Genomic DNA, 11676 nt, shown 5'->3' on the forward strand with positions numbered 1-11676 from the left:
AGCGGATCCGATTCTGAGACTGCTGCTCGTGCTTGACCTTCACGCGGAACCTTCAAGCTCCCGACGCGTCCATCTGTGTTGCCAGCGTCGCGTTCCTGAGAGGAATCATGCAAAAATATGCCAGAATAACGTCCCTCACAGTACGGTGTTATCGACGCGTCCCATTGCCATACGGCACAGTACTACTCCTCGGTGTGGCTCGTAATGAAATGATTGTGGAGAACCTGTCCTGAAAATAATCAATTTATCCATCCCTGCTGCTTATCGCGGACCGGTAGCCGTGCGACTGAACTCTCTTATATTCTTAGCTGCTTGAGATAGAGAGGGTGAGCGTCGTGCGTTGGAGCGCTCGCCTCGCACCCTCTTTGACTCGACTCACGATGTCTCTGGACACTACAACGCACTACTACTATCATGGTCGCTTTCGTGTTGCAGGCGGTATCATACCCAATGCTGTAACTGCATATCGAACTTACGGCGACCCCAAGAACCCATGTATTGTCTTTCCTACTTGCTATGGGGCAAAATTGGACGGTGAGCACTTCACTGTTCCCGGCACGTATTGGCGGTGAACTTGGGCAAGATTCTGGTTTGGTACCGCAAACCTACATGATCGGCAAGGATAAGGTACGGATGGCATACAGCAATGCACTGCAATAGTTAAGATCGCCACCAGACCTTAAATCCAGACAAATATTACATCGTAACGTTTGCTCTATTCTCCAATGGGGAGGTTGGTCCTTCCTCGGTTGTTTCGCCATCTCAGTATTTATGATGCGAGCGATCCCAGTCATCTTCCCCTTCGAACACGGTGCATATCGTACCTCACGGTGCAAACGATGTGCGTTTTGCTGACGCGTACACGGGTAGCCTTTCCCATATAACGGCCCGTATTTCCCTGCTGTGTCATACGAAGACAATACGTATGCTCTACTAGTATATGAAGGAGGACCCCAAAGCTCACCAGATGTCCCAGTCGGGCGCAATACACTGTCCTCACCCAAAAGCTGGGCATAGAACGTGTATACTGCGTCGTGGGTTTCTCAATGGGCGGGCAACAGGTGCAGTTCAGATCTACTAGTGGAGCCCGAGTTTCGCGGATACTAACGGGATTGTGCGACTTCGAAGGCTTACCACTGGGCGGTCATGTACCCCAATTTCATAGACAAGTGCGCATTTGGTTGAGTACACGAAACTTGGAACCTGGTCACACCATTGTTGGCAGATACGTTTGCATATGTGGATCGGCTCGGACCAGCCCCCATAACAAGGCGTACGTAGTCGCCCGTGACTATGCAATGTACTTCGAGCTAACGGCCCATCAGTTTCCTAGAAGGGCCGAAAGCGGCGTTGGTAGCGTCGAAAGACTTTGAAAATGGTCACTACACGCGCACTCCACATCATGGCATCCGGGCGTTTGCGCGCGTCTACTGTGCTTGGGCATATGGACAGAGCGTGCGGCGATTCCCTCTGTTCATTATAGCCGTTCCTGACATTGCAGAACATTGCAGTGGTTCAGGAAAGAGGGATACCTGCAGGATGGACGGTAGGTCTCTTCGCCCGCAGATGTTGTTTCATTCACCAATAGTTTTGATAACCCAATTTAGGTACACTAGCATGCAAGATTTCATTAGAGAAGACTGGGAAGCCGGATACCTTAGAGCTTGGGACGCTAACGATATGCTTACCCTCCTTCATACTTGGCAAACAGGCAACGTCGCGGCAGTCAAGGACGGTGGTGATTTGCCGATGTGCTTGGGTGCAATCAAAGCTAAAGGTCTCATTATGCCGTGCAAGACGGATCTCTACTTTACGGTAGGTGTTTCGGTCCTTGAGTTCTCATTACTACAATGGTCTTGCTGAGAAATTCTATCGCCATACAGCCCGAGGACAGCGAGATAGAGGTATCGTATATGAAAGAGACCGCTAAACTAGTGGTGATCCCATCCGTCTGGGGGCATTTCGGTGCGTCCGTGATGGGTGTGGTCAAGTATATATACTCATGCTTCATGATATTCTAGCCGGTGGCGGGTCTAACACGGGTGATGACGCCTTTATTAGGGACCAGGTGGTCGCCTTCCTTGAAAACTAGCGTCGTGGTGACGGTGCTCCGGATTCTCAGTTGACGAAACTCGAACGGGCTAATTTCAGCGAGATAAGGAGTAAAACTGAATATGCCATTACCTTCCTTTGTCCACTTATAGCTATGAGATGGTTCCCCCCCTCATGCGCAGGATGTCATGTTCGTGGCAACTGCTGTATTCTAAACTCTCAGACCCGCATTTGGCACCGAAACTCAAGAAGGCGCCCTGGAATATCGGCGACCTTCACGAGCAGCGACCGGGAGCAATGACTAGCGTGCTAGGTGGTTTCCGCATCGCGGGCCGACGTTATGAGATGGTGCTCCCGTAGGTTAATCTTAGCACACTAGGTTTAGACGGGGAGGGTGCGATTATGCATCGTGGAAGGCACTCCCCTTCCCCCCGTTGTCTCAATTCACCATGTCGCTTGAACCCGCAACTCAATACTATTACCATGGCCGGTTCAGGGTTGCGGGTGGTATACTGCCGAATGCGGTCACGGCTTATCGCACATACGGCGATCCGAAGAACCCATGCATCGTATTCCCTACATGCTATGGAGCTAAGCTAGACAGTGAGCTTGTTCTGATCCCCTGTAAGTAAGAAGGTTCATGAGGAGGATCACTCCGCCAACTAGGTCAGGCGTACATGGTTGGCGAAGACAAGGCGAGCCATCTAAGAATGTTGATCCATGCACTAGAATAATTGTCTCAGGTTCTAAATCCAAACAAATATTACATCGTGACTTTCGCCCTGTTCTGCAACGGAGAGGTCAGTACTCTCATCTTATGTCCCCAATCGCCACTACTGACCCTCGCCTATCGTAGTCATCATCTCCGTCCAATACGGTACTGCTGTATTAGTGTTTCCGGCATTGCTTGCCCACTGACGTCCGGCTGAAGCCCGTCCCCTACAATGGACCATACTTTCCCAGCATATCTTACGCGGATAATGCGTGAGCCTTGCACTCTGGTCTGAAACTTCGGCGCGCAATCTTATATGCCGTAGTCGGGCTCAGTACACGGTTCTCACCAAAAAACTGGGAATAAAACACATATACTGCGTTGTCGGTTTCTCGATGGGTGGACAAATGGTGGGCCTGTCTCCTGGATAACGCTAGCCAAGCTGATTAACTCTTCGGAAATAGTGTTACCATTGGCCGGTCATGTACCCGGAATATCTTGACAGGTGCTCAATCTCGTCCTTCAGCGATGGCTCAAGCTTACATCTGCATATGGCTAGGTATATCGTAATATGTGGCTCAGCTAGGACAAGTTGCCACAATAAAGCGTGAGATCCTTACTCTTGTCGATGTCGCACTATGTCGTCTTGATCAGTTAGCAACCAGCTTTCTGGAAGGTCCCAAGGCTGCATTGAGAGCATCCAAGGATTTCCAGGATGGGCATTATACGAGCATTCCTCAGCACGGTATCCGTGCCTTTGGTCGGGTATACTGTCCGTGGGCGTATGGCCAAACTGTGCGTCACGTATGCTTAGTCTTTCGACCCGCTATGCACCACCTTCCTTGTAGTGGTTCCGGAACAAAAAATACCTCTTCAACGGACAGTGAGTCCTTGCACCTGACACGGGTTCGGTCATCTGAAAGAGGGAATATCAGTTATTCGAGCATGGAGGATTTCATGCGCGAGCGATGGGAATCCAATTACTTGCTCAACTGGGATGCGAATGACATGCTGGCGCTGCTCAACACCTGGCAGACCGCTGATGTTTCCGCAATCAAGGATGGGGGTGACCTCGAGAAGTGTCTGGGCGCAGTCAAGGCCAAGGGCCTGATCATGCCGTGCAAAACGGACTTGTACTTCACTGTGAGCACTCTGTCGCTGACACTACGGACAAGATTGATGGCATGCCTTTCCTCTGTCAGCCGGAAGACAGCAAAGTAGAGACCTCGTACCTGAAGAGTACTGCAAAGCTAGTCATCATCGAGTCCTTCTGGGGACATGTTGGTGGGTCTTTTTAGTTACCTGCTGATTGATTCTCTAACTGGAACTGCTGCAGCTGGGGGATCTTCCAGCCCGGATGACCTCGCTTTCGTGCAGGCTCAAGTCAAGGCCTTCCTCGAGAGCGAGTAACTCTTGCATGAGAGATGCTCCTTGGACTCTATTTCCTATTCTCAGCGGTGCTATAGCATCCGCTCCTTGCTTTCGGTTGTCGAGTACTTAAGACGGTTGGTGTTTTACCTCGTCTCCACCGGTCTGTAAGCCGCCGGAGCGTCTGAGTCTGCTAGGTTGCGTATCACGGTGATTTGACGTCGTTCAACGCTTTCTCAGGTTCTTGTGGTATAATCTATGCAAGCAGATCGGGTGAGATCGGACTCTCGTACTACCGTTCCCTACTTCTTCCTTCGTACGGCCTGTACCTAACTTCAAGCATGTTAACGTCTGGAAGCCATTGTAGACGTCCAATAACCATATGTTAGGTCGCTTATCTGGCAGAAAGTCTCAGACTATGGTCGGTCGCTGGAAGGAACCGCGCACATGCATGCGAGCTTGGAACGTGTTCAAGGAGCGGCCCGGCGTCCCAGTCGCGTTCTTGCTGCCACAGCCACGTGGCTGTCGTATTCAGTTACATTCGAGCTTCACATCGACGTGTTGCGCACGCCGGGCAGCTCAGACTTTCTTACTCTGGTTTTAACAGTCTGTCAGAACCGCCGAACTGCCGTCTATCCTACCAAGGGCTGCTGCTGCTAGAAGCGTTCGAAGGGCGACATGGCTGGTCCGCGCACATTCGTGGCGTATGCGGTTCCCATCCTACTGTCCTTATGCGCCGATGCATTCTACCTACCCGGCGCTGCGCCTCACAACTACCGCCAGGGAGAGAAAGTTGATCTATTCGTCAACGCCTTGACTCCTATGTTAGCGGGTACGGACGACGCCAAACTCGTAAGTGGAAGCACGATCTCGAAATACCATGACATGATACGAAAGTGGTAGTCGGGCGTAGAAATCCTTGATTAATTGTACGTCCACTATACAAATTTGTTGTGGGTATTGCAGCTCATTTATTCTTATAGATGATTATTATAATCCGAAATTCCACTTCTGCGAGCCCGAGGGAGGACCAAAGAAACAGCCGGAATCGCTAGGTTCTATCCTGTTCGGAGACAGAATATTCAATTCGCCATACGACGTAAGTACTTACATGACACTGGCAAAGTCGAATCGGAAGTGCTCATACCTCCGTCTTCTAGATTCGTATGCTCGAAAATAACGGAACGTGCCAGACCCTGTGTACTGTCAGGGATGTGCCCGGAGAAGACGCGAAATTTATCAACGACCGTATACGGGAGGATTATGCTCTCAACTGGCTGATTGATGGTCTCCCTGCTGCCGAAATGAAAGTAGATCTCAGGACTGGGGATGTATTCTATGATATGGGCTTCAACTTAGGAAATGACGATGAGCCGTACCATGAAACCCCCGCCTTGAATAACCACTATGACATATATATCAGGTATCTCATCACCCTCCCGCCTCTCCTACCTCCTGGCACTCACAGCTATCGTAGATACCATAGCCCTAGCCCGGATAACTACCGCGTTGTGGGCGTACTTGTCTGGCCCTCCAGGTGCGTCCAATAGCTATTGGAGGTATACTCAAGGGATAATAGATTATATCAGCCATGGCGGTCCCCAGGATGGGCCAGTCAATTGTGAGGAGGAAGCCCCACCCTTGATCCTGAGCGAGACCGCCCCAAACATGATTCGTTACACATACCGTGTGACTTGGAATGTAAGTGTATATGTGACCTCTCGAGCATTCCTATATTGATATACTGCCTCCTGACAGGAATCAGACACTCCTTGGGTACGTTGCGCAGAGTGCAGGTTTCTCCTGACTTGCTAAACTTCAGACAAGGCGACTCGTTGGGACAACTACCTCCACATATTCGACCCGCGGATTCACTGGTTCAGCCTGATAAATTCCTTGGTTATCGTTGTATTCCTTTGTATCATGGTCTCCATGATTCTCCTCCGAAGTGTATCCCGTGATGTGTGTATCTTCGCCTCAGCCTTTTCAACTACAACTGACGCGCCTCAGATCTCGCGGTACAACGCTATCGACCTAAGCGTGAGTACTTCTCGAGCAGGCAACGTACTTTACGCCTAATCTCCGGGTTAGGAAGATGTTCAAGAGGACTGGGGCTGGAAGTTGGTCCACGGCGAGGTCTTCAGGACGCCTCGATACCCCATGGCGCTGTCCGTGTTGGTTGGTAACGGCGCTCAGCTGTGCGCGATGGTTGCGGTAACGCTAGGTACGTATACGCCCAGATAGGGCATAGCCTGTAGTCTAACTGGTAGCTGCCTGAAGTCTTCGCGCTGCTTGGGTTCCTGTCTCCGTCTAATCGAGGCTCTCTGGCTACCGTCATGATGGTCTGCTGGACGTTTTTTGGCGGGTGAGTGGATTCGTTCTCACCTGGACCGGTCAGGGCTGATTGTCTGCTAGGATCGGCGGGTACATTTCTAGCAGAGTGTATGCGTCCATGGGAGGAACGGATAAGCGCAAAAACTCTTTCATCACTGCTACCATATTGCCGACGTAAGTAGTGGACGGGTATGTTTTACGCCCTCTGGAGGCTCACGTTATCTCACAGGACCATCTTCGCCATCATCTTCCTCCTTAACCTGTTCCTCCTCGCCGCCGGTTCTTCTGGAGCTGTTCCGTTCGGTACGTATTTTGTGCAACATGGACCTCATGTAATTGAACTCGCTCGTTAGGAACAATGCTGTTCATCGTCATCCTGTGGTTCGGCATTTCTGCCCCACTGTCTGCCATTGGCAGCTATTTCGGTTCTAAGCATGGGGTATGCATATCCTCGTCTTCCTCGGAAGGTTGAATTCATGTATTCCGTTTGTAGGCTATCCAACATCCCGTGAGGGTGAATCCCATCCCTCGACAAATCCCTCCGACGCCAAAGTATCTCCGCCCTTGGGTACGGCCCAAACTTTCTTTCTGTCGGGGTAATACTCATAATCATCTCCCATCAGGCTGCGACCTTGCTCAGCGGTATCCTGCCATTCGGTAATGAGTAACTGCATATCGGACATCTTTATTCCACCTGACTCTCTGCCGCAGGTGCCGCCTTCGTCGAGTTATACTTCGTGCTGTCTAGTTTATTTGCTTCCAGAGCATACTACGCATTCGGATTCCTGGCTTTGACGGCCTTCGTGGTTGCTCTCACGACCGCTACAGTCACGATCTTGTTCACGTACTTCATTCTCTGCGCCGAAGAGTACCGGTAAGCCTAGATCTCGTAGGCTCTCTCGAGCGCGCTGACATACCGTGGTATGCAGGTGGCACTGGCGCGCATTCCTCACGGGAGGCGGGAGCGCTTTCTGGCTGCTAGCATATGGGTTCTTCTACTGGTTATCAAGACTGTCGCTTGACTCGTTCTCTAGTACGGTATTGTACTTTGGGTACCTCTTTCTTCTTTGCCTGTTTGATTTCTTGATCACGGGTGAGCGCTCTCTGTTTGATGCGACGAATGCCACTAAGACTCGATTTCGCAGGGACCATCGGCTTCCTTGCAACCTACTGGGCTGTCCGCAGACTCTATAGCTCGATCCGCATTGACTAATTGGCTTGTATCATACATCAATTTGTTGTCCTGGAAAACAAAACGGGGCAATTCTGCGCCTTTATTTATGCACTATTCCGATGCCCTCGTATACCAGGTGGTATGGGTTTGTCCAGCCATGAGTGGGATCTGTTCGTTTGATGTCATGAGACAACGTGAGTTCGAATATTCTACGATTACAAGATAACAGGACGGTTTTCATGGTGGCGCAGAGTAGGGCATGATGTTAAACTATAGGAATGGTCGTGAGCATAAGTAGGTTATACTTTTCTAAAAGACGGGCGGTGTCGCGAAACGGGTATACAGGTGCTGTGAACCACAGACGAAACATAACATGAAGCTTAGTCACTCAAGCGACGTATGTTGGTTGCATACTCCTATGCTTGACTGGCCAGCGTTGGCGATGGCCGACCGAACACCGGTCTGCTACAGAATGCAGCCTAAGTCAAGCCATACGCAACAGGAGATTGGGAATCACGTACTGGCTAGCTTCCATAGGCAACGAGGTGGACCTTGCGATAGGTGACCGAGGGTCAAAAGCATCGTGATACGACGTATTCCTAACGTGAATGGGCTGCGACAGACCGAGCGCATTCAGATCGATATGCCTGCTCCTGCTGGGCGACGGCAACGGTGCGTCCCCGTGCCTGCTAGGCGTCGGTAAAGGTGTGTTGGGCTCAGTCGGAACTACACCCTGAGGCGGGCTCGGAACAGCTACACTGGAGCTGGTCCGAGTCCGAGCTGTCCCTGGGGTCGCATTCGTGCGCGAACGCCGATGACAGCTGCATCGACAAGACGAGTGACTGGAGGCCGGGCTGCTGGCCAACTCGCTTTCCGTCCTTCTGGGCAAGCTCGCTGGCGATGAGCGCACTGAAGGGAGCGAGACAGAGGACCGCAACTCCAACAGCGGAGAGAGTGTCTCCGTTGTTGGAGTGTCCTCTGGCTTGGGCGATTCGGGCTCTGTCCTGGGTCGGGAGGGTTCCCCACGTTGCGCAGTGCTAGGAGAATTTGCGTGCACCCGAGTTGCAGGCGAGCGAGGCTTAGCGTTCGAAGTGTGTGCCTCGCATCTCTGGACTTCCACGCGCGGCGAACGAGGCTCAGTTTTCGCGACTCTCGGATAGGAGTGCTGTCTCTCTCCTTGACGGACAGGCAAACGGTGCTCAGGTGTAAGACGTCCACCATGTGTACAGTGCCTGTGTCCTTCTCGCGGCGGCGAGTGAGGTTCCTTTGTCATGGTCTGAAGAATTGAGTGTTGCCCTTCCACTTGATTCCCGGACGAACGGGCCCGGGACGCTACTCGTGGGGAAGTTGAAGACATCGCAGGTACAACTGGTTGTTGCGCTGGAGGCGGTGGTCCAGGGGAGCTCCTTGCGGGCGTTGAGTTCTGAGTGCCGTATTGAGTCAGTCCCGTAGGGGGAGACGAAGAAGTTCTATCGGTAGGAACTTCCTGTCGGTGGGAAGTACCCGCAATAGGCGGTGCAGCAGTGGTCACCGTACGACCACCACGCCCAATAGCTCGTACTACGCCGGCGCGTTCAGAGCGCTCATATACCGCAATAGCCTCTTCCTCAGTGCGAAAACTCTCGTGAATAGCATTTGAGACGCCTTGTATCTTGGGTGCAACATCCGCCCTAGAACAACAACAAAGGTCATATCAGTACTTGGACGCATGACATTCCAGCATCGTCACAATGCTGCTGAAGCTTCTCATGATTTGGCTCACTGAGTCATTTTCACGGCTACAGCAGACGTGAAATGGCTGCCCGGGGCAGTCACTGGCGACCGCGGATCCCCCCGAAGATAGACTTTTAGACTTCATCCGAGATGAAAGACCCACCAAGACGTATAGATCCCAGGTTCCGTGCCAGCAATGACGACGTACCACTTCGTTTTACCCATGGTGTCGCGAGAAAGGGGGTTGAGCGTCGCGGGGGGATGGTACGCGTCTTAAATGAGCGCGATTAATTAGCGAGCTGTGCCGCCTCGCGTTGCTGTATCTTACGTAGTGCCCGAGTTGCGAGTCATCACGCGGGTCCGGACGATTCGCAGCCTTCCTTCGTATCTTACACAGATGCCTTTCGAGGCAATTAGCGACCACGCGCAAGGAATCGTGGATGGAGATGGATCCGCTATGTCCGATTGGGTTCTAAAGCTGGGAAGCTGTGAAGCATAGGATCCCCATACATAGTTGCTGACACAGCCAGACTAAGTGAAGAATCTGGATGTGTACGAGGACTGTGCTCAGTCTCTGATACAATGGGACGTGGCACACAGTTCAACAAACCACGGGAGAGTACTGCGGGGGGAGGCAAGCTAACAGCGGGGATCATTACTGTCACGTCATGCCGGAATGTTCTCAGATCTGCATCCCAGGCATAGGCGGCGACGTATGATGGGGCGCATCAAGGAAGGCGGGATCCCGCAGTCTAACGAAGAAAGAAGCAGTCGGTGGTCGTCAAGAGCATAACCGACACACGGTGAACTGCTAAAGAATGTTCGGAATTGTCGGCGGGCCAAACAACTGGAGGCCACTCAGTAGAACGCCAGACATGGAGAATCTCGATAATGATTAGGGGACGCCAAATGTCTTATGGGATCTACTTAGATTGAACCAGCCGAACATAAGCAAGAGGACACAAGGGGAAGATCACACTGCAATATAGCCTCCTCTTGAGGAGTGTCGTGGTCGCACGGCAGAGCATAAATGAGAAACGACGTCCCGTAGCATGTAGGGTACTTCTCTCCAGAAATCGCGATGTCTGAATAGATTGCAGACGTGTTAACAAAGTACAGGTAAGCGTAAGGGTTGTAAACTTACGGTATGAGATCAGAGCCAGTAGCACCGTAGGTCGAGTAATTATAATAGGCGCCAAGACCGAAGTAAGCTGCCAAAGCTAGGAGCAAGCTGTAGGGATGTGAAAGGTCGGATGGGGAGGAATGTCAGATAAGCCGGAAGAGTAGACCGCTACGACTTACACAAGGAAGAACCATCCAATCCCACTGCCCATTCGCGTCTCACCCGACTCCGCGGGCTTCTTCTCCCCTTCTTCGTCCTTAGGCGGCTCTTCGCCTGCCTCGTGACCGCACCCCGCTGGCGCGCTCCACGAAAGCTTCAGCTGGCCCGCTTCATATGATGTGAATGTGATGTCCGAAGTCTCCTTTGAACAGAGCAGAGTCAGGTTGAATGACTGGGGTATCGAATTATCAGAAGATGGAGGGTATGAGGGGCCGTCGAACGTTATAGAAAGGCCCTCGGGTGCTACGGTGGTATGAGAAACGATGCGACGAGAAGCATGTACGGGGCGTACATGATAGTGGTGAAATCTCTCGGTTGCCGCTCGTCTGGGCTAATGGAATGACAGCAACTATTCGGTCTGGCTGGCCTTCCCTTTGGTTGATCTTGGTTAGACACGCTCTCGTCCCACTGGGACACTTCGCCATACGCTGCTCAGCATGATACTCCGCTAGCGACACGACAGCCGTACAAACCTGATCTGCCTCCGCGACGTCCTTCTGCTGCTGCAGTTCTCCACATAGGTCGAACCGCACCGAGTCCACCATTTTGCTTGGAGGAGTATCACGGGTCCGTGACACGGTGTGCTCGCCTTTGAGTGCAGTCAAATCGTACTTGACACCATTACGATCAATACTGCAGTCATCCTGAGCGCCCGCGGACAGCACTAGCACCGAGAGAGCAAGAAATATTGCAGAAACAGGAGAGAACGGCTGGACCTGACGCCGGCGAGAGACCATCTATGATTAAAGGTTGAGCTAAGAGGCAATATGAAGAAGACGGCAAGGCCAGACGATATGAATAGAAACCAAGATCACTGCGTCGTAAACGTCGACTCGGACGTCGGCCTCAAAGCCACGACGCGTGCTACCCCAGCGGCAATTTCCGACCGCAGGACGCGTAATAGTAACGCGTCTCCTTATTATTCCTCTGTACGCGCCACAGCTCTGCAGAACTCGGCTTCACCGCCCTTTACAGCATATC

At 52.0% G+C, this 11676-nt stretch overlaps 5 protein-coding genes across 5 annotated transcripts; 3 read left to right on the forward strand and 2 right to left on the reverse strand.

Moving 5' to 3' along the window:
• Window positions 1–516: 516 nt before the first annotated feature.
• GLOTRDRAFT_137597 (alpha/beta hydrolase fold protein) lies at window positions 517–2223 on the forward strand (the record flags this gene model as incomplete). Its single annotated transcript, XM_007866158.1, has 12 exons — window positions 517–627; window positions 677–733; window positions 791–811; window positions 871–923; window positions 977–1061; window positions 1129–1169; window positions 1226–1273; window positions 1326–1455; window positions 1512–1546; window positions 1608–1815; window positions 1884–1965; window positions 2022–2223. The coding sequence occupies 12 exons, from the start codon at window positions 517–519 to the stop codon at window positions 2090–2092; spliced, it is 942 nt and encodes a 313-aa protein (XP_007864349.1). The 3' UTR covers window positions 2093–2223.
• A 1486-nt stretch (window positions 2224–3709) lies between these two features.
• Window positions 3710–4174, forward strand: GLOTRDRAFT_127584 (uncharacterized protein; the record flags this gene model as incomplete). The annotated part of the gene is made up of 3 exons (XM_007866159.1): window positions 3710–3907; window positions 3967–4048; window positions 4101–4174. The coding sequence occupies 3 exons, from the start codon at window positions 3710–3712 to the stop codon at window positions 4172–4174; spliced, it is 354 nt and encodes a 117-aa protein (XP_007864350.1).
• Window positions 4175–4695: 521 nt separating this feature from the next.
• GLOTRDRAFT_58425 (Nonaspanin) lies at window positions 4696–7815 on the forward strand. The gene is made up of 19 exons (XM_007866160.1): window positions 4696–4984; window positions 5046–5061; window positions 5116–5231; window positions 5293–5555; window positions 5610–5669; window positions 5722–5833; window positions 5891–5908; window positions 5960–6094; window positions 6143–6172; window positions 6224–6356; window positions 6413–6497; window positions 6548–6640; window positions 6696–6769; window positions 6820–6905; window positions 6960–7034; window positions 7090–7123; window positions 7178–7340; window positions 7396–7559; window positions 7612–7815. The coding sequence occupies exons 1-19, from the start codon at window positions 4811–4813 to the stop codon at window positions 7677–7679; spliced, it is 1899 nt and encodes a 632-aa protein (XP_007864351.1). The 5' UTR covers window positions 4696–4810; the 3' UTR covers window positions 7680–7815.
• Window positions 7816–8056: 241 nt separating this feature from the next.
• On the reverse strand, window positions 8057–9578 carry GLOTRDRAFT_92327 (uncharacterized protein; the record flags this gene model as incomplete). Its single annotated transcript, XM_007866161.1, has 3 exons — window positions 8057–8105; window positions 8162–9310; window positions 9562–9578. 3 exons carry the CDS (start codon window positions 9576–9578, stop codon window positions 8057–8059), a joined length of 1215 nt encoding a protein of 404 aa, XP_007864352.1.
• A 748-nt stretch (window positions 9579–10326) lies between these two features.
• Window positions 10327–11432, reverse strand: GLOTRDRAFT_104803 (uncharacterized protein; the record flags this gene model as incomplete). Its single annotated transcript, XM_007866162.1, has 5 exons — window positions 10327–10438; window positions 10498–10584; window positions 10656–10938; window positions 10988–11111; window positions 11169–11432. The coding sequence occupies 5 exons, from the start codon at window positions 11430–11432 to the stop codon at window positions 10327–10329; spliced, it is 870 nt and encodes a 289-aa protein (XP_007864353.1).
• Window positions 11433–11676: the final 244 nt, after the last annotated feature.

Source organism: Gloeophyllum trabeum (genome assembly GCF_000344685.1).
Source record: "Gloeophyllum trabeum ATCC 11539 unplaced genomic scaffold GLOTRscaffold_00004, whole genome shotgun sequence".
Taxonomy (NCBI): domain Eukaryota; kingdom Fungi; phylum Basidiomycota; class Agaricomycetes; order Gloeophyllales; family Gloeophyllaceae; genus Gloeophyllum; species Gloeophyllum trabeum.

What these genes read in the sequence shown, in the direction of transcription:
- GLOTRDRAFT_58425 (XM_007866160.1), top strand. Translation starts at nt 4,811, where the DNA reads ATGGCTGGTCCGCGCACATTCGTGGCGTATGCGGTTCCCATCCTACTG. An exon ending in ACAACGCTATCGACCTAAGC is followed by an intron (nt 6,173 to 6,223) that starts GTGAGTACTTCT and finishes TCTCCGGGTTAG; the next exon opens with GAAGATGTTCAAGAGGACTG. An exon ending in ATTTCGGTTCTAAGCATGGG is followed by an intron (nt 6,906 to 6,959) that starts GTATGCATATCC and finishes TTCCGTTTGTAG; the next exon opens with GCTATCCAACATCCCGTGAG.